This window comes from Chanodichthys erythropterus, chromosome 12 (genome assembly GCF_024489055.1).
Source record: "Chanodichthys erythropterus isolate Z2021 chromosome 12, ASM2448905v1, whole genome shotgun sequence".
Classification (NCBI taxonomy): Eukaryota; Metazoa; Chordata; class Actinopteri; order Cypriniformes; family Xenocyprididae; genus Chanodichthys; species Chanodichthys erythropterus.
Genome location: NC_090232.1, coordinates 34713529 through 34737786, shown reverse-complemented (window position 1 = coordinate 34737786; position 24258 = coordinate 34713529). Strand labels below are relative to the sequence as shown.

The window sequence follows — 24258 nt, the reverse complement described above, 5'->3', positions numbered from 1 at the left end:
TGGACATAATACGACAATGTACGTACTTGATAAATTACGGTAAATTTCCCCAAGGTACAAGAACAACCGGAAGTAATTGTCAACAGAACGTCAGGGACGTTCACAGCAATAGTAAAACTCATTCAAACGTCCACACAGTAATAACGTAGTTTTGTCAACATGACAGAAATCTTCTCCTCGCTGTATGGTCAGTCTGATTCCCAGGGTCCAGTAGGAGCGTCTGCGCTGGGCTTTGGATCTGGGAAACCTCAGGTACCCCAAAACATGGGCCCGATGTGCTTCTCGCATCAGATGGTGGATGAAGGGGGTCAGATCAGAAAACCCTCCGCGATGAACGAGCCCTTCTACCTGCTGCGAGAACTGCCCAGTGAGCGCCTCTTTTGTGTTTTTAATGTATTGATTTTGTAGTAATATTTAATAAAGTACTGTGTCAGTGATTGTATGATTACCAGTACTGAATGACTATCGTATTTGTGTGTCAGGGTATTCACAAAGTACTTCAAAGAACATCTTGGTACCAAATAACATTGGTGGTACGTTTAGGTACTGTACCATTATAGTACCATAGTTACCTGTGTACGAATAATACCTTCACTGTTATTAATAATATGCACAGTGATGGTTATGAGATATGAAAATACCATATAGTACTTATGTTTGACATGTCATGTCATGTTAGACCCTTACTAAAAACATCATAATAACAATAGTTAGCAGCTAAGAGAATTCACATATATCACATATTCATTTGTTATGGTTTTGTTGTAGTAACATTAGTCACTGTGTCTAGATCAGTGGTTCTCAACCAGGGGTCCGAGGCCCACTAGAGGGCCTCAAGATGACTTCAAATAAGACAAAGCAAGCTTTAAAACAACAAAAATCAATATCTTTCTTATTATAATTAAGCCTTGAACAACTCATTGTTTTTTCTATGAAGAACCAGGATTCCCACGAAAAACTTGAAAAAACTGAATATATGAGGAAGCCTCATTTTAAAGGATTAGTTCACTTTCAAATTGAAATTTCATGATAATTTACTCACCCCCATGTCATCCAAGATGTTCATGTCTTTCTTTCTTCAGTCGAAAAGAAATTAAGGTTTTTGATGGAAACATTCCAGGATTTTTATCCTTATAGTGGACTTCAGTAGCCTCCAAATGGTTGAATGTCAAAATTACAGTTTCAGTGCAGCTACAAAACGTTCTACATGATCCCATTTTTTTTTTTTTTTATTAAAATTTTATACATTTTAACCATAAATGCTTATCTTGAACTAGCTCTCTTCTTCTTCTTTTCTATTAGAATTCCAGCAGTGTAGACACTGCTAAGTGTATTACTGCCCTCATATACAATATGCTAGTGCAAGTATAGAACAGTTAGTTAGCTAATTCAAGATGAGCATTTATGGTTAAAATGTATAAAATGTATTTTTTTTTTTTAGAAAATGAGCGATGGTTTCTGTAGATAATTTAATTTGAAAGTGAACTAATCCTTTAAAAGTAAAAGTCCTGTAAATTAATATAATCTAAAATGCCATTTTTATAATGAATATACATTATGTACCATTCCTCTAGTTAGTTAAAAGTTGTAGAATATTTAGAATAAGTAGAAATTGTAGGTAAAAAATATTTTTAAAAATCATTTTCCTTAAAATCCCTTATCCAGTCAATCTCAAACGACTGGAAAAGTCATGTAAATTCATTGGTTAAAAGTGTTGGAACCCTACGGAGCCCCTAAAGGGACATGGTGAATGAAAAAAATGAGATGGGAGGAATAAATATTTGTCAGAGCTTTTGCCTACTCTCACAATTTGTTTGCGCTCCCCCGAGAACATTTGCATTTGCTTGCAAAGAATGCAAAACTTTGAAATATATAATTTTCCTCCCATCTCATTTTTTCCATGACTATGTCCCTTTAGGGGCTCCCGTAGAACCCTGAAGAACATTCAGCACTTAAAACTTCTGGAATTATTTTAATTATGATTGTTTTAGGCACTTAATCTATTTTGAAAACAAAATGTTGTCATTACAGCAGATGTACCAGAGAATCAGCTTTGAAGACAAAAAAGTCGAGAACTACTGATCTAGGGTATTTTGCAGAGTTACCAGAGTAAATTCTGTAATGGCAATGGGTAGATTTAAAGTCAACAGAGTTTTGATTACCACTGTGAACCTCTTAACCCCCTCATATCTTTTTGACAGTGGAGAATGAGCTGACGGGACACACTAATCTCATCACACACTACAACCTGGAGCACGCTTACAACAAGTTCTGTGGAAAGAAGGTGAAGGAGAAACTCAGTAATTTTCTTCCAGAGCTTCCTGGTGCGTATGCATACTTTCATGAACCCATGGCCTGGGTTAAGCTAGTACCTACATTGTTTTTTTTTTTTATCCTTCTGTTCTCCAGGTATGATTGACAGCCCAGGCATTCAGGACAACAGCTCTCTGCGCTCTCTCATTGAGAAGCCGCCAGTGTGCAACAACTCTTTCAGTCCTCTCACCGGGGTCATGCTCACTGGCTTCAGGCTACACACTGGCCCTGTAAGTGTGTGTGTGTGTGAGACAAAAGAAGGACTCCCTTTGCATTTAGGGGGGCATTATTGTGGGTCAATCATATATTGTTGTTTGTTTGCATGCATGATTTATGTGACTCTCTCTCTCCTGCCAAAGTTGCCAGAGCAATACAGACTGATGCACATTCAACCGCCGAAGAAGAAGAACAAACACAAACATAAACATCATCGGCCTCAGGATCCTTTACCACCAGGTGACTGTCACAAACAAACACACAAACGAGATGAGATGAACATGAACACGTTACATTTTGACTGTCAATCTCACTTTACTACAGAAACTCCATCAGATTCAGACCATAAGAAGAAGAAGAAAAAGAAGGACGATGACCCAGACAGAAAGAAAAAGAAGAAAGATAAGAAGAAAAAGAAGGTTAATTGGAGTCGTTATACACTTTACATGAAAACACATTACAAATGGACTTATTTTATAGGAGTTTTACAATCAAAAGTTTAGGGTTTTTTGAAGTCTTAAAGGCTGCATTTAATTTATCAAAAATACAGTAATATTGTGAAATATTATTACAGTTTTGAATAACTTTTAAATATATAAACATTTTTTAATTTATTTCTCTGATGGCAAAGCTAAATTTTCTTTAGTCTTCAGTGTCACATGATCCTTCAGAAATCATTCTGATATGCTGATTTGATGCTCAAGAAAACAGATTCTTAATTTTTTTTTTTTCTTTTTTTTGTGGAAAGCATGATAAATTTTGATCAATAGAATGTTCACCAGAATGGCATTTATTTGAAATAGAAATCTTTTTTAACATTATAAATGATTTTACTGTCACTTCTGATCAAATGAGTTCTTCCTGAATCAAAGTATTAAATTCTTTGAAAAAATAAAATAAAATAAAGAGCCTCAACTTTTGAACTGTAGTGTAAGTTATTGATTTGTTAATACGTTCATTTAATTATGATCAATAGTACACATGCTATCTTCAAATAAATACAAAAACTGTATACAGTTTTATTTCTATTATTATTTGTAACAATAATATATTATGATGTTTGTCTGTTTTCAGAATCGCCACAGTCCTGATCACCCAGGCATGACTGGAGCTCAGCCCAGCAGCAGCAGCAGCAGTTTGAGATAAGAACTGCCTCAGTGGCAGAAAACCCAGGAATTAAAGGCGTTAAAGTGAAGCACAAGCTGGAAAACTGGGCCTTTATGGTATGTCACAGATTTAATGTTGCAGTTACAGATTTGTGTGTATATATGTGTCAGAGTATATCGTTTTGTAATGTACTGGGTACCAGAACACCTGGTGCCCATCATATGTTACATTTGTAAGTGTCTAAGTGCCTCTGTATCTATTTATGAGAGTGATGAATAATGCAACATTTTTCATTCAACTTTTTTTAAAACCTTTTTTACAAATAAAACGCAGTCAGCCAAGAAACTGGCTGATTTGTGACAAAATCTTTGTATTTATTTGATATCCCCCCCCCTTCAGGCATATTTACAGTCATGAGCACAATTAATGCAAGCACCATTATGTTGAAAAATCACTAGAATCACTGAAACTTTGAGAACATGATTACAGCTCTGTAACATACAGAACAGTACTTTTGAAACAAATAACACAGTGCAAAACCACCATCTGCAATAAAAATACTCGTGTGTATTTACCAGTTGTCACATACAGCAGAATGTGCATCACGTTTAGTCAAAGTGGGAAGGCATAAAAATCTATTGAGAACCTACAATGAAAAGATCTACTCGAGACCACAGGCTTAAAGTTAAAATGATCCATGTCAAGGTAAAGTGAGTGTTACATGAAACCCTGCTTCATTTACCTGCCCTGAGTCTTGATGGGAGATGAAGTACAGCAAAATTCCACTAAATGACAAACATCATTTAAAAAATAGTGACTATTCATACTAGTGAGTTTGAATATGTCTGTGACCTGCACATACATACTGATGATCATATCATTGTAGAATATGAGTTTACAGTCAATTGTGAAACCTCTGACAGACTTTCGAGGAGGCTTTTTGAACGAGACGTGGAGACTGAAGGCCGAGTTTCCCTTCAAACGTATCTCAGCAAGTTGGATCAAGTTTTTCTGAAAGATTATTAAACAAAATGATTGTCTTTGGTATAACATGCACTGATAGATTATGCACAATAACACTGTGAACAAATATTAAAAAGTAGGTTGTGAATTTTTAACAAAATTGACGAGGCAGGAAGTGCTTCGTGGAAGGAAGTTTAGATGCTTTTGGTGACATTAAACCCCTCCTTGTTTTACTACCATTTTACTGGACATTTCAAAGTGTCAATGTAATAATAATGAAACAGCCACACTACATATTTTATGCCCTGTAATAATGTTTTTATGTCTGGTACAACCACAAAAACACTAAATGTTGTTGTGATGGTGAGACTTTTAAGATAGATGAATATCTTTTAATGTTAACAATTAGTGTGGCATCCTTTCGTTTTGTCTGTCAATTTGCTCTACAAGTCAACAACGTAGAGCAAGTGATAATAAAAGCCTTGAAAATACATCCTGCTCAGTCACACAGTCAAAGCCTTGACTGATAATTTAAATAGCACATTCGCTTGATTTTTGTAACACTCTTTCATATTTGTCAAGTCTCTACAGGGACTGAACAGGAAGCCCAATAATTCAGTTTCTAAAGTGCAATGGAACAATAACTGTCATAAATCAGGTCTATAATTCACATCTCAATAATAAATGTTATCCAGCTCAGGCGTTCCCATTAGTTTTATATGAAGAATCATTTGTTTGGTTGAAGCTGACACTCTCTTGCGCTGACTGCCTTATTGACAGACTATCACGTGCTGCCTTCTCCTTTATAAGTTGTCTTCGATGGTAGAAGAGGTATCCTGGCAGCAAGAATCCAACCAATGAGAACAGAAGCAGGCCCAAGTTGATCTGTTGATTCAAAAAGTGTCATGTTTGGTACTTTGTCCAAAATGTTAATGCTGTGAAACTCATATATATATATATATACACACACACACACACACACACACACATATATATACACACACACACATTTACCATGCACATGAATGGTGTATTACACTCAACAATGTTTGTCTCACCCAGTAAGGATCACCCTGCAATGGTCCCACCATCCACATGAAGAGTGGTTGTTGTAGGAGGGCAAACACAGCACTGATCATGGACTGCAAGCCCGTCAGAGTGCCAAAGTGATTGGTTGGGTAGCTAAATACACAAATAAACAGCTTGAAGAGAAAACAGCAAATATCCAACGTACTGAGCCATTTCAGCTAGTTGCCAAGGCAGCATTTCTAATTTTCGTTTAGCTTAAGTTCAAGTACTAGAAATAAAATAAAATAAACCTATAAATAACAAAATTACAAAAACATTGAACTAAAATGAAAATGAAAATAAAATCTAATTCAAAATTTTAACAAAAACGATTATACTAGTATATCAGTGATACTAAATTAACACTGATTCAAATTATTAATTTCCTTCATTTCTGCTTTTTAGCTGGAACTATTAGCCAAATCTTCATTGTTGCTTGCTGTGTTCAGGTAGTTTCACCTTTAAGCAGCTCAAAAATAAAAAAATAAATAAAAAAAAATAAAATCAAGTGGATTTTGATAAGTAAAACTCACACAGCAGCATAGAGCCCACCACAGCAGGAGTGAATAAAACCTCGAACTGCAGTGTGAAGAACAAAAGACACCACCTGAGACAGAAAGGAAAAAGACAAATGCAGTTATCACATTGAGAAGCTAATGAAAATGTTTGTTTTGCAGCATAAACACAGCAAGGTCAAGAAAATCATAGACCACACTGAAAATCTGGGGTCCAAAATAAAACTATATATAATATATGAGTGTAAAGTTCTATATGAATATAAAAATTAAAATTATTGAGATTTTGATCTAACAAAAATATAATTAAATAACATTCTCCTGGTTATATAAATTATATAAAATAATTAAACAACATGTATAAAATAAGTAATTACATAATATTAATATAAAATAAATAACATTTCTAAACAAATAAGTACATTTGTGACATTGTATCTAACCTGTATGGGTAGATTGTCTATGAGGGAGATGATGCCGAAGACGACTAGCAGTAGATTAGTAAAGATGAAAGCTCTGATGGCGTTGGTGAGTTTTTGGATCTTTCTATCCCTCTTTGGAGGCCCAGATGGACTGAAGAAAACGATGAAAGGGAAATGTAACCATATCACTGACATATCACAGTAATTCAATATTTCAATCTTTCTCTTTCTCCACCTTCACCTTTTTTCTCCCTCGGCTGAATTCACCACGTCCTCACACTCCTTCATTCTCCAGTCCATGATGTAGCCAATCAGAGGACAGGACATCAGGCAGAGCAGCTGAAGAGTGCCAAAGATGGACGAGTAGAGACTCACTATAACACACACGTTGGGTTTACATGTTTTATGGGGACTTTCCGTAGACATAATGTTTTTTATACTGTATAGACTGTATATTCTATCCCCTACCCCTAAACCTACCCATCACAGAAAACTTTCTGCATTTTTACATTTCCTCATGGGGCCCAAAAAATGTCCCTGCAAGGACAAGGATTTTGGATATTGCCTTCTTTGTAGGGACATTTTACCCACACACACACATCTTTGTGAGGACATTCATTGACACAATGCAGTCTCTAGCTCTTTACCTTAACCCAACTCCTCACAACAAAGTGCCTAAACTGAGCCATTACCCTAAACCTACACTTAACCTAACTAAAACCCTACCCCTAAAACCAAGTCTTGACCCTCAAACAGGCCAAACATGTCCTCACTCCGATGATCTAAAACTCAAACCGGTCCTCACACACACAAGCTCTTTGAATCCTGGAATAATGTTGCCATATAATATACTCACTGATACTTTTACTGATAAATTGCGTTATATCAATGTATTAACACTAGAAGTCCCAGAGATTTGTAACCCTCCTTTAGCCAAGTGGATGCTAACTGGCTAGTCTTTTGGCTATCATTAGCATCAATTCATGTGTAAATATGGTCATTACCTGAGCAATCTGCAGGGGGGTTGGGGGTGTGTGTGTGAATGGTTGCTGGTGGCTTGTTTGTATGTGTGGGGGAGGGAGGACTGCTAAAAGCAGAAAACTTGATTGACCATGGGCCGGTTTCAGAAAGGAGGTTAAGTGAAAACTCTGAGTATGTTAACCCTGAAATGAGGGAGTGCAAGTGATGTTTAAAAAGTTAACTCACTCATTCACACTGCAAAAATGCTTTTCTTACTAAGTATTTTTTATCCTATTTCAAGTAAATTTAAAAAAAAATCTTAAATCAAGATGGATTTTCTATATGAGAAAATTATATATGATATTTAGTCTTGTTTCCTGGGGGGATCTAAATTAAGTGCATTTTACTTAAGTAAAATGATCAATATCTGCCAGTGTGGTAATAAAAATAATCTTAATGCAAACGGAAAGTGTTGGAGTGTCTACCCAGGTGAAAAAAAAGTGCAGTAAAATACACTTTATTTCATAATGTACAGTGCTCTATTTCCGTGCACTTATTTTGTACTTAATATACTAAAAGCTCTTCTTTAGTACTTCTTAAGATAATCTTAACAACATCTAAGTGTACTCAACTGTGCTATTTTGAGACACCATGAATTTGAACTAAAATGAGCTTTTAACATACTATCTCTGTATAGAAAAATGTATTTAGTTACCACTTGTAGTACACTTGAACCTATCTTTCAAACACTTTTAAAAATGGACTTATGATGTATTTCAAATATAAGATTAATATATAATGAATATATACAAAATGTATTTATAATATATTGCCAGGCAGTGCCAGGATTGTGAGTGATTGCTGGAATGTACTCACTCACTTTTTAATATTATTTGTAAATATGTGTACAAATGGTTGGTTTCTTTATTTTATTTTGTAATATTTTTATCAATAGATCTCAGCAACAAAGGAAAAAAAACATGTGTGTTGATTTCTCCCTAAGATGGCAAAGTGAAACACAAGTTTCCTTGAAGTGGCTCAGCATGGCCCCACATTGTTTACATAACAAAAGCAACTGTTCACAGCTGATTAAGGATATTAGCCTAAAGCCTTCCAGCCCATCGGCTGTCCTGCGGGTTTTATAGGTAGAAAAGCCAAATGGCTGCTCTCTGGGACTTCTAGTGTTAAACCAAATAAATGATACTAGATCTTTTCTCAGAAGTAATTTAACTTTATGAGCCATTTTGAAACTTTAACCAACTGGTATTTTGTTATCTAGTGTAATATCACATGTGTGTATCAAGTGTGTCATAACTTCATAAGTGTCCAAATACTTTGTAGGGCCACTGTTTGTTCCAAAACCAAAAGAAACATACATTGGTTAGGTGAAAATAGCACGATTTTTCTTACCTTGGTCCTCTGCCTCCTTCTCCAACTCCTCAGAGGCTAAAACAGACACAAACAGGCGGTGGAAAAAAGTGCAATATAAAACTATGTTTACTACCCACTTACAAACACCCACACACAAACACATGCTTCTGCAAAACTAGAGCATAAAGTCTGTAAGCTTTTGCTAATTACATTTACCCATCTGTTCTTGAGCAAAGTTGCATAAACACATTTAAATGAGCATTTTTTTTTTTTCACGTTTTTCAATTTCACGAAAACAAATGATTTAGATATTTAGCTGATGCTCACGGTTAGGGTCACCATGGGTAACCAGGAACTCCACCATCTTATTCATGGCACCCATGAAAAAAATGATACGGAGCTGGGTCATCGCCATGGTGATGATACTCCACAGGAAAATAGGTGAGCACACAGAACGACGAAAGGGAGGGGATCCTGCTGTCTCACAAACATTGATCACATAAGGATTATTTTATTATCAATTTCATAATTCTTTGTCATTTTTGTAGATGGTGTGTTTGTGGATTTACCCTGGTTCTCTTCTACTGTTCCATCGCTGGGTGCTTCATCAGTAGAAGGTTGTTTTTTGGTCTGCTCTTGCTCTTTAACAGTCACATGAGTGTCAGTCATCTTATGGTCCTCTGCTTGACCTCTCAACTTGTCCATTGTACTATGAAATTAAAAGAAACAGAGAATTTTACAATAATAGACACAATAATTGGTGTATATCTTGTTTAACATATAGATATTCTTCTATTTTCATTCTAATTTACTGATTTGGTCTTTAAGAAATATTTCTTATCAATGTTGAAAACGGTTGTGCTGCTTAATTTTTTGTGGAAGCTGTGATACATTTTTTTCAGGATTCTTTGATGACTAGAAAGTTAAAAAAAGCAGCATTTATTTGAAATAGGAAATGTTTGTAACATTATAAAAGTCTTTACTGTCACTGTTGATTAATTTAAGACATCCTTGCTAAATAAAAGCATTAATTTCTTTAAAAAAATGGTAGTATATACAGGTGCTAGTCATATAATTAGAATATCATCAAAAAGTTGATTTATTTCACTAATTCCATTCAAAAAGTGAAACTTGTATATTATATTCATTCATTACACACAGACTGATATATTTCAAATGTTTATTTCTTTTCATTTTGATGATTATAACTGACAACTAAGGAAAATCCCAAATTCAGTATCTCAGAATATATTGAAGACACCTGGTGCCACACTCTAATCAGCTAATTAACTCAAAACACCTGCAAAGGCCTTTAAATGGTCTCTCAGTCTAGTTCTGTAGGCTACACAATCATGGGGAAGACTGCTGAGTTGACAGTTGTCCAAAAGACGACCATTGACTTGCACAAGGAGGGCAAGACACAAAAGGTCATTACAAAAGAGGCTGGCTGTTCACAGAGCTCTGTGTCCAAGCACATTAATAGAGAGGCGAAGCGAAGGAAAAGATGTGGTAGAAAAAAGCGTACAAGCAATAGGGATAACCGCAACCTGGAGAGGATTGTGAAACAAAACCCATTCAAAAATGTGGGGGAGATTCACAAAGAGTGGACTGCAGCTGGAGTCAGTGCTTCAAGAACCACTACGCACAGACGTATGCAAGACATGGGTTTCAGCTGTCGCATTCCTTGTGTCAAGCCACTCTTGAACAACAGACCGCATCAGAAGCGTCTCGCCTGGGCTAAAGACAAAAAGGACTGGACTGCTGCTGAGTGGTCCAAAGTTATGTTCTCTGATATAAGTAAATTTTGCATTTCCTTTGGAAATCAGGCTCCCAGAGTCTGGAGGAAGAGAGGAGAGGCACACAATCCACATTGCTTGAGGTCCAGTGTAAAGTTTCCACAGTCAGTGATGGTTTGAGGTGCCATGTCATCTGCTGGTGTTGGTCCACTGTGTTTTCTGAGGTCCAAGGTCAACGCAGCCGTATACCAGGAAGTTTTAGAGCACTTCATGCTTCCTGCTGCTGACTAACTTTATGGAGATGCAGATTTCATTTTCCAACAGGACTTGGCACCTGCACACAGTGCCAAAGCTACCAGTACCTGGTTTAAGGACCATGGTATCCCTGTTCTTAACTGGTGAGGGAACTCGCCTGACCTTAACCCTATAGAAAATCTATGGGGTATTGTGAAGAGGAAGATGCGATATGCCAGACCCAACAATGCAGAAGAGCTGAAGGCCACTATCAGAGCAACCTGCGCTCTCATAACACCTGAGCAGTGCCACAGACTGATCAACTCCATGCCACGCCGCATTGCTGCAGTAATTCAGGCAAAAGGAGCCCCAACTAAGTGCTGTACATGCTCATACTGTTCATGTTCATACTTATCAGTTGGCCAAGATTTCTAAAAATCCTTTCTTTGTATTGGTCTTAAGTAATATTCTAATTTTCTGAGATACTGAATTTGGGATTTTCCTAAGTTGTCAGATCTATTTCGACCTCACTCAGACCGTCACCACGGTCTTACCTGAATGACGCCATTCTTCCGCCTATCCTCGAGACCTAATATCAACAATGTCAGGTGACTGACCTTAGGGGTTGACTATATAACATCCGGATGAACCAACCACTTCCTCTTGCCTTTCTCGCCTCATCTGAGACCGAAGCGGTAAAATTTGAGCTTAATTATAGGAGAGATTACAGTTCCAATCCGTCACGTTTTCGTGCAGGTGCTTCACGTCCCTGAGGATTGCGGTGGATTTCTCCTCATTTATATATCTCGGCGCGTCGTTGGAACATACGTCGGTGAGTGTTTCTTTTGTTTGTATTCAGGTGTTTTTTTGTTGGGTCGGCTGTTCGCAGCTGACAAGTGTTTTTCCATCCTATCTACTGCGTGTGCGCACGTAGAATGGTGGATTTATAATTTTCTCTTAGAGCTCTGTTCGCAGAGTTATTTTGTAAGATGATTATGAAGAGTGATTCGTCACAATCTATATATTAATGGTACATTGTTAATTGTATTTTTCAACTAAGACCAAGTAGATTATTCTAAAGAATTACAGTTTAAAAAGGGGTTTTCTGTCAATCCAAGTGTTCTGTTCGCAGACTTTAAGGATGATTAATGAATTGTGATTCGTCACAACCTTTATGTTAATGGCATTTTTACTTATGGTAAACTAAATGCCAGATTGTTTATTTTTTAAATCTTGCAGTTTAATTTCAATTGATTAAAATACTGTGATTCGTTACAGTTAAATTTGTTTATTTAATTATTATTTTCCCCTTACCATAGACTGTTATTTATACGAGTGACTTGAACTCTGGATTGTCATGAGTCACTCAAAATGTCGCTTTTGCCAAACTGGTTTACACCCACGTGATGGGCACCGGGAATGCCCCTCCTGTTTGAGTATGCAGCATTTATTAGATGATATTGAAAACCCTTGTGCAGCTGCATTGGAGCTATCTTTGCAGGAAAGAAGACAGAGAGCCAGACATTCAACTGGTGGTAGCAAAGAAGTGATTCCTAGCACTTCCCCTCATAAACGCAAAAGGCCTGATGATTTCACTAAGTCCTCATGTCCTGGCATACCTCAGGATAAACGGGAAAGGGCCACAGTAGTACAAGAGCCCGAAGGTGACACTCAATTACAAATTTTGGCAGCATTGCGTGACTTAGCTGGTAAGCTTGAAACACGTAATCCTCCAGTAAACGCACAACCATCGGTACTCCCTGTTGCACCTCCTCCTGGAGATGAGTTAACATCAGATCAGGAAAGGAGGGATGATTCTATGGATGCCGTATCACTACATGCAAATAATTCTCTCTATGGTAGTGAAGAGAATGCTGAAGAAAATGAGGAAGAGGAATTTAGATCTGATGTTTCAGAAGGGTATCCACATTCTGACATTATTTCTAGCATTTTAAGTGCAGCAAGGATCCTGGGCCTTGATACTCAGGAAGAAGCTACAGCTCCTGCTCCGACACAAGGTGTATGGACGAGCATTTCCCGTACACAGCCCCCTGCATCTATTCCTGTGGCTGATGATTATTCACAGATGCTAAGGAAAGCCTGGAATAATCCAAAAGCTGCACCTCAGTTTAATGCGGGTTGTAGGCAGTTTGTTAAAATAAATTATCCCTCTGAGAGTGGTATGGGGAACATGCCGTCAGTGGAGCGAGAGATCGCAGCCTTAACCACTTTGGGACCTGATAAGGTTACAGACAACCCTCGTTGTCCTGGTAAGGAGTGTCAGAAGACTGATCGGTTAATGTGCCAAGCGTATAATGCAGCTACCCGGGCAGCCCGATCAGGAAATGCTTTGGCAATAGTTTTGGCTGCTTTGAGGAAACTTGTCAATACAGAGGAGCGTGATGTCATGAATTTGATTGACACAGCACTCATCACACACTCACAGCTTACGAGAGATATTGGAGCATCTATGTCTTCAGCAATTTTAGCTCGAAGACAGATTTGGTTAGCCCAAACATCTTTGCCTGAGACTATTAGGAAGGAACTGACTAATATGCCAGTGGTTCCAGGACGGATATTCCACAATGATTCCCAGTCTTTACTGGATACTGCTGAGCAGGCAAGACGCAGAAGAGAAACAGTTCAGCAAACTTTTGGTGGACCTGCCAGATATGGCCATAGAGCTGGTCATTCCTTTCAGCCCCTACCATTTCCTCGTTCGGAACCTTGGGGGTATGACAAAAGACGAACTAGAGGATACCAGTTCCATGATCGAGGCACCAGACAGTTTTACCAAAATCCCCAAACTGACCAGCCTCACACTCCAGTCAGGGGAGGACCTCTTAAAAGGCATACTACCAGGGGTTCTAAACCCCGGGGAGGCCATGCATAGCGGTCTAGGAGTCGCCGGGGAATGCTCCCAACTATGCCTGGACAGTTGGGAAAAAGTGACATCAGATCCTTGGGTTCTAGATACCATCAAGACAGGGTACAGGATACAGTTCCGGCGACGCCCTCCTACTTTTTCAGGGGTTCATATGACCATGGTCAAAGACCCAGTCCAGGCACAAATTTTGGCCAACGAGATCACAGTCTTATTACAGAAAAAAGCGATTGTACAGGTAAACTCCAACGAACAGCTAACTGGGTTCTATTCGAAATATTTCCTAGTACCCAAGAAAGATGGCAGACTTCGACCAATTCTGGATTTACGACAACTGAACAGATTCATAAAGGTGTTACCTTTCAAAATGCTGACTACAGTGCAAATTCTGGAAGTCATAGAACTGGGAGAATGGTTCACTTCCATAGACTTAAAGGATGCATATTTCCACGTGCCCATCTGTCAAGATCATCAACCGTTTCTTCGCTTTGGCTTTCAAGGCCGGGTCTATCAGTACAGGGTCCTTCCATTTGGCCTGTCTCTGTCTCCAAGGGTCTTTACCAGGGTGGTTTCAGCAGCCCTTCGACCTCTTCAGTGTGCAGGTTTGAAAATTCTATCATACCTGGACGACTGGCTAATTTGTGCTCCTTCTCACAATCAAGTCATGAAGGACACAGGAATAGTGCTTCAACATGTCCAGTCTCTTGGTTTCAAAGTGAACTGGGAAAAGAGCAGTCTAATTCCCAGACAACAGACCGTGTTTGTGGGAATTTTGTTGAGTTCACAACTAATGACTGCATCTTTATCACCCCAGAGGGTGGTGCATTTGCTCACTCTAGCCCAGTCATTCCGTCTGAACAAGAGGATGAAGTTAATTCAGTTTCAGCGATTGCTGGGTATGATTGCAGCAGCAGCAGTTGTGATCCCACTCGGCCTTCTCAGAGCCCGTCCACTACAACGATGGGTGAACAACTTCCAGTTACATCCCAAATTACACAGACATGCAAGGATAAGGGTTACACGAAGGTGTATCCAAATGTTACGCCCTTGGAACAACAAGACGTTGCTATCACAAGGGGTTCCGTTGGGCAACATCCCAGCGAGGCGGTCTGTGATAACAACGGATGCCTCTCTAATGGGGTGGGGAGCAGTTTGGGAAGGCAGGTCCATCAGGGGAGTCTGGGAATCTCCTTGGACCTTGGAGCACATCAATGTGCTGGAACTCAGGGCAGTGTATCTCTCCCTGAGGGCCTTTTACCCATTGTTGCAGAACAAACATGTTTTGGTAAGAACGGACAACATGTCTGCAGTGTACCACATCAATCACCAGGGCGGCACCAGATCAGCACGATGTCTCCAGGTGACAAAGGAACTGCTTTCCTGGGCTTTTCTGAAACTCTCATCACTCAGGGCAGTATACATACCGGGGGTAGCAAACAAAGCAGCAGATCTTTTGTCTCGAACTGGACCTCTCCCGGGAGAATGGCGTCTCCATCCCGAAGTAGTGAGACTTATATGGAGTCGGTTCGGTATGGCGAGGATCGATCTGTTTGCGACTACAGAGACAACTCATTGCGACCTATGGTACTCCTTGAACAACCAGGGAGGTCCCTTGGGGATAGATGCACTATCTCAAGAATGGCCGAAAGAATTGTTGTACGCTTTTCCTCCCCTACCGTTGATTCCCCTGGTGCTCAGGAGGATAGCATTGGGCCATCACAAAGTTTTACTTGTGGCCCCGAGGTGGCCAAAGAAACATTGGTTTCCAGCCCTTGTACGTTTGGTCCAAGGTCACCCTTGGCCGTTACCGAAGAGAGTCGATCTTCTTTCCCAAGCGGAGGGCCAAATCTGGCACCCGAAACCAGAGACGTTACAACTGTGGGTATGGCCTTTGATAAGTCCTTCTCTAAAGACTTAGATGAAGCTGTATTGAGGACAATAAATAGTTCCAAAGCGCCCTCTACATGGAGTAACTACTCTAGCAAGTGGAGAATTTTCTCAACGTGGTGTCAAGACCGTCAGCTAAACTCGGCCAGTTGTGACACCAATGTTGTTCTTCGGTTTCTACAGTCATTGTTGGACTCGGGGAAATCGGTAAATACCATAAAGGTCTACATTGCAGCCATCTCCCACTTCCACACATTAATAGATGGTGTAAGTGTTGGCAAACACCCCTTGGTATCTCAATTTCTTAAGGGTGCACATCGTTTACACCCAGGGAGAGTTATGAGATCACCTTCTTGGGACCTTACTATTGTCTTACACTCACTGGCTAAAGCACCCTTTGAACCTTTGGAACAAGCTGATCTTAAGTTCTTAACATGGAAAACGGTTTTCCTTTTGGCAATATGTTCAGCCAAAAGAGTTGGTGAATTGCATTCTTTATCAGTCAGTGAAGACTGCTTGAGATGGAAGGCGGAGAAAACGGGGGTTTTTCTTTGGCCAAACCCGTCATTTCTACCCAAGGTCCTTAAGCCTAGTACAATAAATCAAGTAATTGAGCTTGATGCTTTCCATCCTGACCCTCTTTGTACGGGTACAGGGTTGGATAATTTTTCTCTTTGTCCTGTTAGAGCATTGCGTACATACATTGACCGCACTCGCCCATTGCGGCACTCACACACACAACTATTTGTATGCTTTGACAAGAAGTGTACAGGTAAGCCTGTGTCTAAGCAACGTTTGTCTCATTGGATTGTGGATACAATTTCACAAGCATATTCGAACCAGAATCTCCCCATTCCGGGTGATCTGGTTGCTCACTCTACCAGGAGCATGGCTACTTCTTGGGCAGCACTCAAGGGAGTAGCGCTCTCAGACATCTGTGCTGCAGCCTCTTGGAGTACTCCATGTACCTTTACAAGATTTTATAGGATTAATGTGACAAATCCGAATTCTTTGGGGTCTACCGTTTTATCTGTTGCTAAATTGCCAGGAGAGGGAGGAGATATTAGTCCCTCGTGACCCTGATGTTATTAGTCATCCAGGTAAGACCGTGGTGACGGTCTGAGTGAGGTCGAAATAGATCGTAAGTTATGTCTATAACTATGGATCTATGAGACCGAACGATGACCGTCACCATCCCTTGTCACTCGGGACGAACTGGGGCGTTCCAGGCAAGAGGAAGTGGTTGGTTCATCCGGATGTTACATAGTCAACCCCTAAGGTCAGTCACCTGACATTGTTGATATTAGGTCTCGAGGATAGGCGGAAGAATGGCGTCATTCAGGTAAGACCGTGGTGACGGTCATCGTTCGGTCTCATAGATCCATAGTTATAGACATAACTTACGTTATAATCATCAAAATTAAGAGAAATAAACATTTGAAATATATCAGTCTGTGTGTAATGAAGGAATATAATATACAAGTTTCACTTTTTGAATGGATTAGTGAAATAAATCAACTTTTTGATGATATTCTAATTATATGACCAGCACCTGTACATACAAACATACACACACACACACACACACACACACACACACACACACACACACACACACATATATATATATATATATATATATATATATATATATATATATAAGGGGTGTAACAATATATTGTGTCACAATATTTCGCAAAAATATGCATCATGGATTGTGACAATATGTATTGTGTATAGTACAGCCAAAATGAAAATTACTGTGTGAGAAATTCAAAAAGTTTACAGAGTTTTAGTGTCAGTACTACACTATATATAATGTTGAATGTAATGTATAATAATGCAATGGGGAATATTTGTGGGTCCTGATAATGCCAAATGTCTCATGTTACCAGTAAAAAATGGCCTACATTATTTTAATGAGGGTATTGTTACACCCCTAATATAAATAGAAATGAAATTAAACTGTTAAAATAATTTAGCCATATAGTGTATGTATTTGACAAGTACTGACATGTATCTGATGTCCTCAGGGGCAGGAAAAGACTCTCCTGGCCAATTAAAAAAGCAGTTGAGGAAGACGAGGCCAGCAAGCCCTGCCCATACCCAGAAGATCACAGAAAACGGTACTTCCATATCATAGATCAGCTAAAGGACAAGACAGAGAGAGGAAGTGTTGGTTCAAATGCTGTGTTGCAGGAGATAAGTCTTTGAGCATAATGCCTCGATACTTTGTATTTCTGCTGTTTAAAGTGTTGGTGTTTTTGTACATTAAAAAAAATAACTCTACCTTGACTCCTGGGAAGGTGACAGCAGAGGACGCATACGAGCCAATCATGAGAGAAAGAATCGTCGAGCGCACATTTCCAAACATATTTGGCAACTGAGAAAATCAATCAAGAAGTGAGAATCATAAATGAATGTGTTCAAACTGTAATGTTTGTCTATTGCCACTAGAGAGCATTATGAGCTAGAAGTTTGAAATAGCCTGCAGCTACACAACATGTAAGACAGTCACAGCCTTTCAGACACAGAACAGCACCTCTCTGTACCTTCTCAAGATTTACACTATTTATGTGGGTGTTTGCTACTGTTAATACAAGTAATACAAAAATTTGATAATGACATATACATAAAAAATAATTTACATGCTTTGCAGTTTATCCTATTATTTAAATAAACTTATTGTATGTAAATATATTTAATATATAATTATATGTAGTACATTAAATAAATAAATGTATCTTATTTATATTTAATAGTTAAATATAATTGGTACATATACATTACAACATATTTATGTATATACTAATAATTATATACATACATATATGTATATAATTATATGCAGTAAATTTAGTAAAAACATATTTTTATATTATTTTATTTATTATTATTATTATTATTATTATATAATTATTTAATATGTAATTATAAATTTTAAAAAATAAATACATGTGTGCACAGTTACTAGAGTGATTACATAAAATATCTGGCATATATGTTTCTGCACATGTTGCAGCCATTTGTTATTTATCAACCATTCTGTCCATCTTTCTTTCTTTCTTAATTTAAATCAAAAGTTCTCTAAATTTTTTGACTCGCTTAGCATACAATATATTTGTGGGTATTATGAAGAACAGGTAGCAACAGCCATAATAAATTGCTGACCCAAGTATATTCCTGTGCTGCTGTGCCAACAAAGCTCTAGCACTCCAATCACATAAACACACACAACGCACACACACACACACACACACACACACACATACAAACAGAACACAAACACAAACACAGAGTCAAATAACCCTATTCAAACTGACACAAACACAAACAAGTGGTATGGCAAGAGGCTGTCAATGAGAAAGAGTTCATTACCAGCTCTTAAATTTTAGCATATAAATAGGCCGTTGAAATGAAATACTTTCAGGAAGCTGACATGTCCTTCAGTGTGGCTCGCTACACTCCATCTAAAACTATTTAAACAGCATTTTGCTAGATTGTTTATATTATACATATGACCTCATATTAATTGAACATGATTCAGTTCAATTCAGGACGTGTGTGTGTGTGTGTGTGTGTGTGTGTGTGTGTGTGTGTGTGTGTGTGTGTGTGTGTGTGTGTGTGTGTGTGTGTGTGTGTGTGTGTGTGTGTGTGTGTGTGTGTGTGTGTGTGTGTGTGTGTGTGTGTGTGTGTGTGTGTGTGCGCGCGTGTGTGTCAGCATGGAACTATAAATTTTGACAGCCAGGACATTCCAGCAGTAAATACACAAAGATCACAGACACACACAGAGAGAAGATATGGGACAAAAAGAGGTGGGTGGAATAGTTCAGTGCAATTGATAAGCTAAAAAGGGAACATTGTGGCAATGTTTGCATGTCTGTAAGACAAAATGATCTAATTGGCAAATAATCTGGCACATTTACAAGTCAAGCACAGTTTTAAAAAACTATCAAGAAACAAAGTCTTTTCATTCTCAAATCCAGATGAATTAAATCAATTCCAGTCATACATTTTTGCTTTGTTGAATATGCTGTTGTACTTGGAACTATATTAGATTATGGAAATGGGTTGTGAATTTTGGGTTGACATTAAGTACAAATACCCACATGAAGTGAATTACGAAACATAATCTAGATTCATTCTAATAATAAATTTATGGTCCATTTATATATGGTAGATAACAGAAGATTTGTTTTGCACAGTTGTTTTAGGTAGTGTAAAAATAAAGGGGACACAAATGCGTGAGAGAGAAACAGACACGTGAGAGAAAGCAAGGACAGTGCATGAAGGTGGGCTTGGCGGAGTTGAGGGCGTGAAGGCTGATCTGTGCTGTGATTGGCTGACCAGCATGCCAAAATGTAGAGAGAGGGGATGGATAACATGTGCAGCACTGAAGCAATCAGCAAAAGACATGCAAGGGCAGCTCTTACATGCAGAACAAGAAATATAACAAACATGTGTTTTGATTGTGTGTAATGAGGAGCAGTATTCATATGTTTAACTATTTTCTGATTATTTGAAAATACAGTAAAACAGTAATATTGTGAAATATTACAATTTACTGAAAATAGTTTAAATGTCATTTATTCCTGTGATGGCAAAGCTGAATTTTCAGCATCATTACTCCGGTCTTCAGTGTCACATGATTTTGAATTTTTGAATGATCCTTCAGTCAGTCAGTCAGTCTAATATGCTGAAACAGTTGTGCTGCTTAATATTTTTGTGGAAACTGTGATACACTTACATTTTGAAGTTTTTAAATAAATTTAAGGGGCTACAGAGGATCTTTTCGTCGACTGAGAAACCAAAGACTGTTACTGAGTTTTTGAAATTTCAAGGGAACGCCTCCCAAAACTCGTGCACGAGTATTGGAACACGAGTGTTTACCACCGGCATTCGCTGTGTCGTGTTAGTGGATTCATTATGTCGGTAACTCATAATCTGCAGTTGTTACTCCTGTCTCCGGACAAAAACATTGCATGCGGCGCCTGTGGAGTGTGGAAAGTTACTGGAGCGCGCAGCTGCACTCGTCTCTCACAAGGAACGTCACGGCAGTGATTGACAAGCCAGAGGGCCAATCATCGATGATCGCGTAAATGATTGGCTGATGTTTTTAAGGCACTACCTCGTGCACAGATGATGTAAATTAATATTATTCCTTTCAGTGCACCTAATAAATAGTCTTTTATCAGTTAGTAAAGACAGTTTCAAGTAATAATGCAAAAATGTATAAACAAAACATCCTCTTTAGCACCTTTAATACTTTTATTCAGCAAGGATACCTTAAATTGATCAAAAATGACAGTAAAGACACATAATGTTATAAGGATTTCTATTTCAAATAAATGCTGTTCTTTTGAACTTTATCAAAGAATCAGTATCAGGGTTTACACAAAAATATTAATCAGTAAAACTAAATCAGCAAATTAAAATGATTTCTGAAGGATCATGTGGGAGTTCTAACTGTTGAAAATTCTACTTTATTAAAATATTAAGATATAGAACATTTTAAATTCTAATAATACAGTATTTCACAATATTGCTGTTTTTACTGTACTTTTTTATCAAATAAATGCAGCTTTGGTGAGCACAAAAACATTAAAAAGTCTTAATTATTCCAAACTTTTGACTGGTAGTGTATATATAGACACACACACTTAAAAGCAATACAGAGTCAAGTGTCAACATGACCATCACCCACTAACAAACAGTGTTCAGGCAATAAGAATATAGAACAGGTCAAATGGCAACTTTGCATAGTTAACATTATGATATTGATATGATTATGATATCTTAGGCATATACAGTATAAGAATTGAACTGACGTAAGCACTATATAACTGAGTGAAAATGTTGATGAGTCTATTTTTATGGTGTATTTTATATTTGTGTGAACATGTGTGTCTTACTGTTAGTGAAGTGAAGGTTAGACAGATTCCTCCAAACCCGTTCATGGAGACAGCAATAAATATTAGAGCTGATAACACTGTAAGCAGAAACAATGCTTACATTAAAATGCAAATTCACTAATTATAGACACGTGGAATTAATTAGCAATAAATAAATATATAAATATATACACTATACAATGCACATATAGTATATATTTAATATATCTATGTATGTTTTTTTTTTAATCTGCAAAGTTCATTCAAAGTTATAAATGTTCATTTAACAATAAAATGTGCATAAATAAGCAGTACTACTGACCTTGTGTATTATAAGATGCGACAGCAATCAAAGCCATGGAGAATGCAAAACACGAACTACAAGAGTCATTAAAAAAGAGAGTTGGAGGAAGTGACCATGATGTGGGTTACAGGGCATGAGTAGTGATGAATATTCATAAAATATCATGTTCACATGCAGCAGACGCGCTGCAGATGAACACCTTCAAACTTGAAGGGTTAGTTCACCCACAAATGAAATTTCTGTCATTAATTACTCACCCTCATGTTGTCCCAAACCCATAAGACCTTTATTCATCTTCTGAACACAAATTAAGATATTTTTGATGAAATCTAAGGGTATCTGATCCACAGATAGGATATTTTTGATAAGATATTTTTGTTGATATCTGAGGGTTTCTGATCCACACATAGGCAGCAACGACATTGCACCTTTCGAGGTCCAGAAAAGTACCAAAAAACAAAAAAGGCTCAGTATTGGCCGGCTCCTGCGTCAGCATCAATACTGAGCCACTGTTCGGACGTAAACTATGAAGCTCTGCAATGAAAATAGAGTAGCAGTATGACAGAGGACAGACGAATATGTTGAATAAAGTAGTTTTTTTTTTTTTTTTTTTTGTGCACAAAAAGTTTTCTTGTCGCTTCATAACATTAAGGTTGAACCACTATAGTCTTAACAGTTTTTACTACCTTTCTGGACCTCAAAATGTGCAATGTCAGTGCTGCATATGTGTGGCTCAGATACCCTCGGATATCAACAAAAATATCTTAATTTGTGTTCCAAAGATGAACAAAGGTCTTACGGGTTTGGGACAACATGAGGGTGAGTAATTAATGACAGAAATTTCATTTTTGGGTGAACTAACCCTTTAATGTCTTCATTAAAATCTTTCAGGCCAAACTTGTCAAGCCAACATTCAGCATTAGTTCTGAGGAACTTTTCAAGTTTTATACTGATAGCTGTATATCTCTTACCTGCCAAACAATCTGATTGGACGTGGCCCAAACTTGTCCATCAGGACACCTAGTGGCAGAGTGGCTGCACTGATAATGAACGATCCAATCGTGAAGCCTAAATTTAGAATCTCCTCCTGTTCAATACAGCTCGGCCAAACCGTCCGCCCTGTTAAACTCGCGTTAGTGTGTCCCTCTGTGACATTACCTAATAGTATCAGAAGAGGAATCAGGTAGTCAAATACTTTACATGTTGCTGTTTCCTAAAACTGCTAGTAGCAACTTCAAGTAAGACTTTGCCTGTCAGGATGGATGTGTTCTAATCATGTACCTGAACACAGGTGTGAGTAGAAGCCCTCGTTCTTCAGCATGATAAGCAGGGAACCCCAACCCAACAATACGGCAGAGAAGAGCAGATTTTCTATGATTGATGTGACAGCCATCCACCAGCGCCTCCTATAGGCCTGCGAGAGTGGCGGAGCCATTGCACTACAGAATGAAAGAAACCACAAATAAGGATCAAGTTTACATAATTTTAATACAACAATTCAATACAGTACATTCAGAACAGGATTATTCTTAATTCATAAATACAAAATGACAGCAGAAGAGGCAGAACACATTTGAACACTTAATTTCATTATATACCATAAGTTTAAATTTGTAAAAAACTTTTCATTTTTGCATATAGCAGACATAACAAAATGAATTTGATCATACTGTACAAGACGGACAAATTTACTTTACAAAAAAAAGTTTGAGTGTGTTACAATTTTATACTTTTGCCCAAGTCTTTAGTAATCTGCACTTTTACACCCTCCTTGCCCAAAGTTTTATACACAAAACATTCATGAAAATAAACAGCCTGCATCTGAGACTCATTCATGCCTGAATGTGTACTAAAGACCACAAATGTAAATGTAAGCAAGTATGAATAGACACATTTTCGCACCAAGAACCGGCACTCATTCAGGATAGCAAGGTTAATTCACTATACAGTACTTGAATGTGAACAGCAGAAATGAGAAGAATTCAGGGGGGAAGCCCTTTAGAAACAGATCTGTTACAAGTTTATGTCAGTACTTGCCCTCTTTGTTCAGCACATTCTTGAACGGCACACATCTATATTGCAAAATGAAATGGAATGAGATTTAGGATTTTTTTTTTTTTTTTCAGATTGTGATTTAGGATGAAGTTCAAGCGCCTGTCACCCAAATCACTGCAATCTGTGCTTTTAATAATTGTCCTCGTCACATGGATAAAAGAGGCTGAAGTATTTTTATTATCCATAGAGCACATGTCCACACACCCCCTGACCTGCTGACACCAGAAATAGTCACAGACCTTCATGGTACACCATGAGTATCTTATCTGATTTCACCAACACATAGAATAAATCCAAACCAGATCATTTTAACAGTAATGTCAGAAATAAAT

At 38.0% G+C, this 24258-nt stretch overlaps 2 protein-coding genes across 3 annotated transcripts; one reads left to right on the top strand and one right to left on the bottom strand.

The window, feature by feature from the left end:
• The first annotated feature begins 46 nt into the window (after window positions 1-46).
• med19b (mediator complex subunit 19b) lies at window positions 47-3738 on the top strand. The gene is made up of 6 exons (XM_067404342.1): window positions 47-367; window positions 2202-2324; window positions 2410-2543; window positions 2673-2769; window positions 2854-2948; window positions 3604-3738. Exons 1-6 carry the CDS (start codon window positions 160-162, stop codon window positions 3673-3675), a joined length of 729 nt encoding a protein of 242 aa, XP_067260443.1. The 5' UTR covers window positions 47-159; the 3' UTR covers window positions 3676-3738.
• Window positions 3739-3995: 257 nt separating this feature from the next.
• Window positions 3996-24003, bottom strand: slc43a1b (solute carrier family 43 member 1b). Of its 2 annotated transcripts, none has more exons than XM_067404339.1 (15): window positions 23909-23928; window positions 23153-23310; window positions 22843-23029; window positions 21890-21945; window positions 21589-21665; window positions 17967-18059; window positions 17691-17824; window positions 9505-9644; window positions 9263-9412; window positions 8975-9010; window positions 6846-6978; window positions 6626-6755; window positions 6201-6274; window positions 5658-5781; window positions 3996-5484 (listed from the first exon to the last, which is right to left on the bottom strand). In XM_067404339.1, the coding sequence occupies exons 2-15, from the start codon at window positions 23304-23306 to the stop codon at window positions 5296-5298; spliced, it is 1677 nt and encodes a 558-aa protein (XP_067260440.1). In that variant the 5' UTR covers window positions 23307-23310; window positions 23909-23928; the 3' UTR covers window positions 3996-5295. The 2 variants fall into 2 exon arrangements, with proteins under 2 accessions (XP_067260440.1, XP_067260442.1); XM_067404341.1 differs by having other exon boundaries at window positions 5288-5484; window positions 9263-9409; window positions 23909-24003.
• Between the last annotated feature and the right edge of the window lie 255 nt (window positions 24004-24258).

What these genes read in the sequence shown, in the direction of transcription:
- med19b (XM_067404342.1), top strand. Translation starts at nt 160, where the DNA reads ATGACAGAAATCTTCTCCTCGCTGTATGGTCAGTCTGATTCCCAGGGT. An exon ending in TCAGGCTACACACTGGCCCT is followed by an intron (nt 2,544 to 2,672) that starts GTAAGTGTGTGT and finishes CTCCTGCCAAAG; the next exon opens with TTGCCAGAGCAATACAGACT. An exon ending in TCAGGATCCTTTACCACCAG is followed by an intron (nt 2,770 to 2,853) that starts GTGACTGTCACA and finishes ACTTTACTACAG; the next exon opens with AAACTCCATCAGATTCAGAC.
- slc43a1b (XM_067404341.1), bottom strand. Translation starts at nt 23,943, where the DNA reads ATGTGTGCCGTTCAAGAATGTGCTGAACAAAGAGG. An exon ending in CCAATCAGATTGTTTGGCAG is followed by an intron (nt 21,946 to 22,842) that starts GTAAGAGATATA and finishes TGACTCTTGTAG; the next exon opens with TTCGTGTTTTGCATTCTCCA. An exon ending in CCTGAGGACATCAGATACAT is followed by an intron (nt 9,645 to 17,690) that starts GTCAGTACTTGT and finishes TTAATTTCATAG; the next exon opens with TACAATGGACAAGTTGAGAG.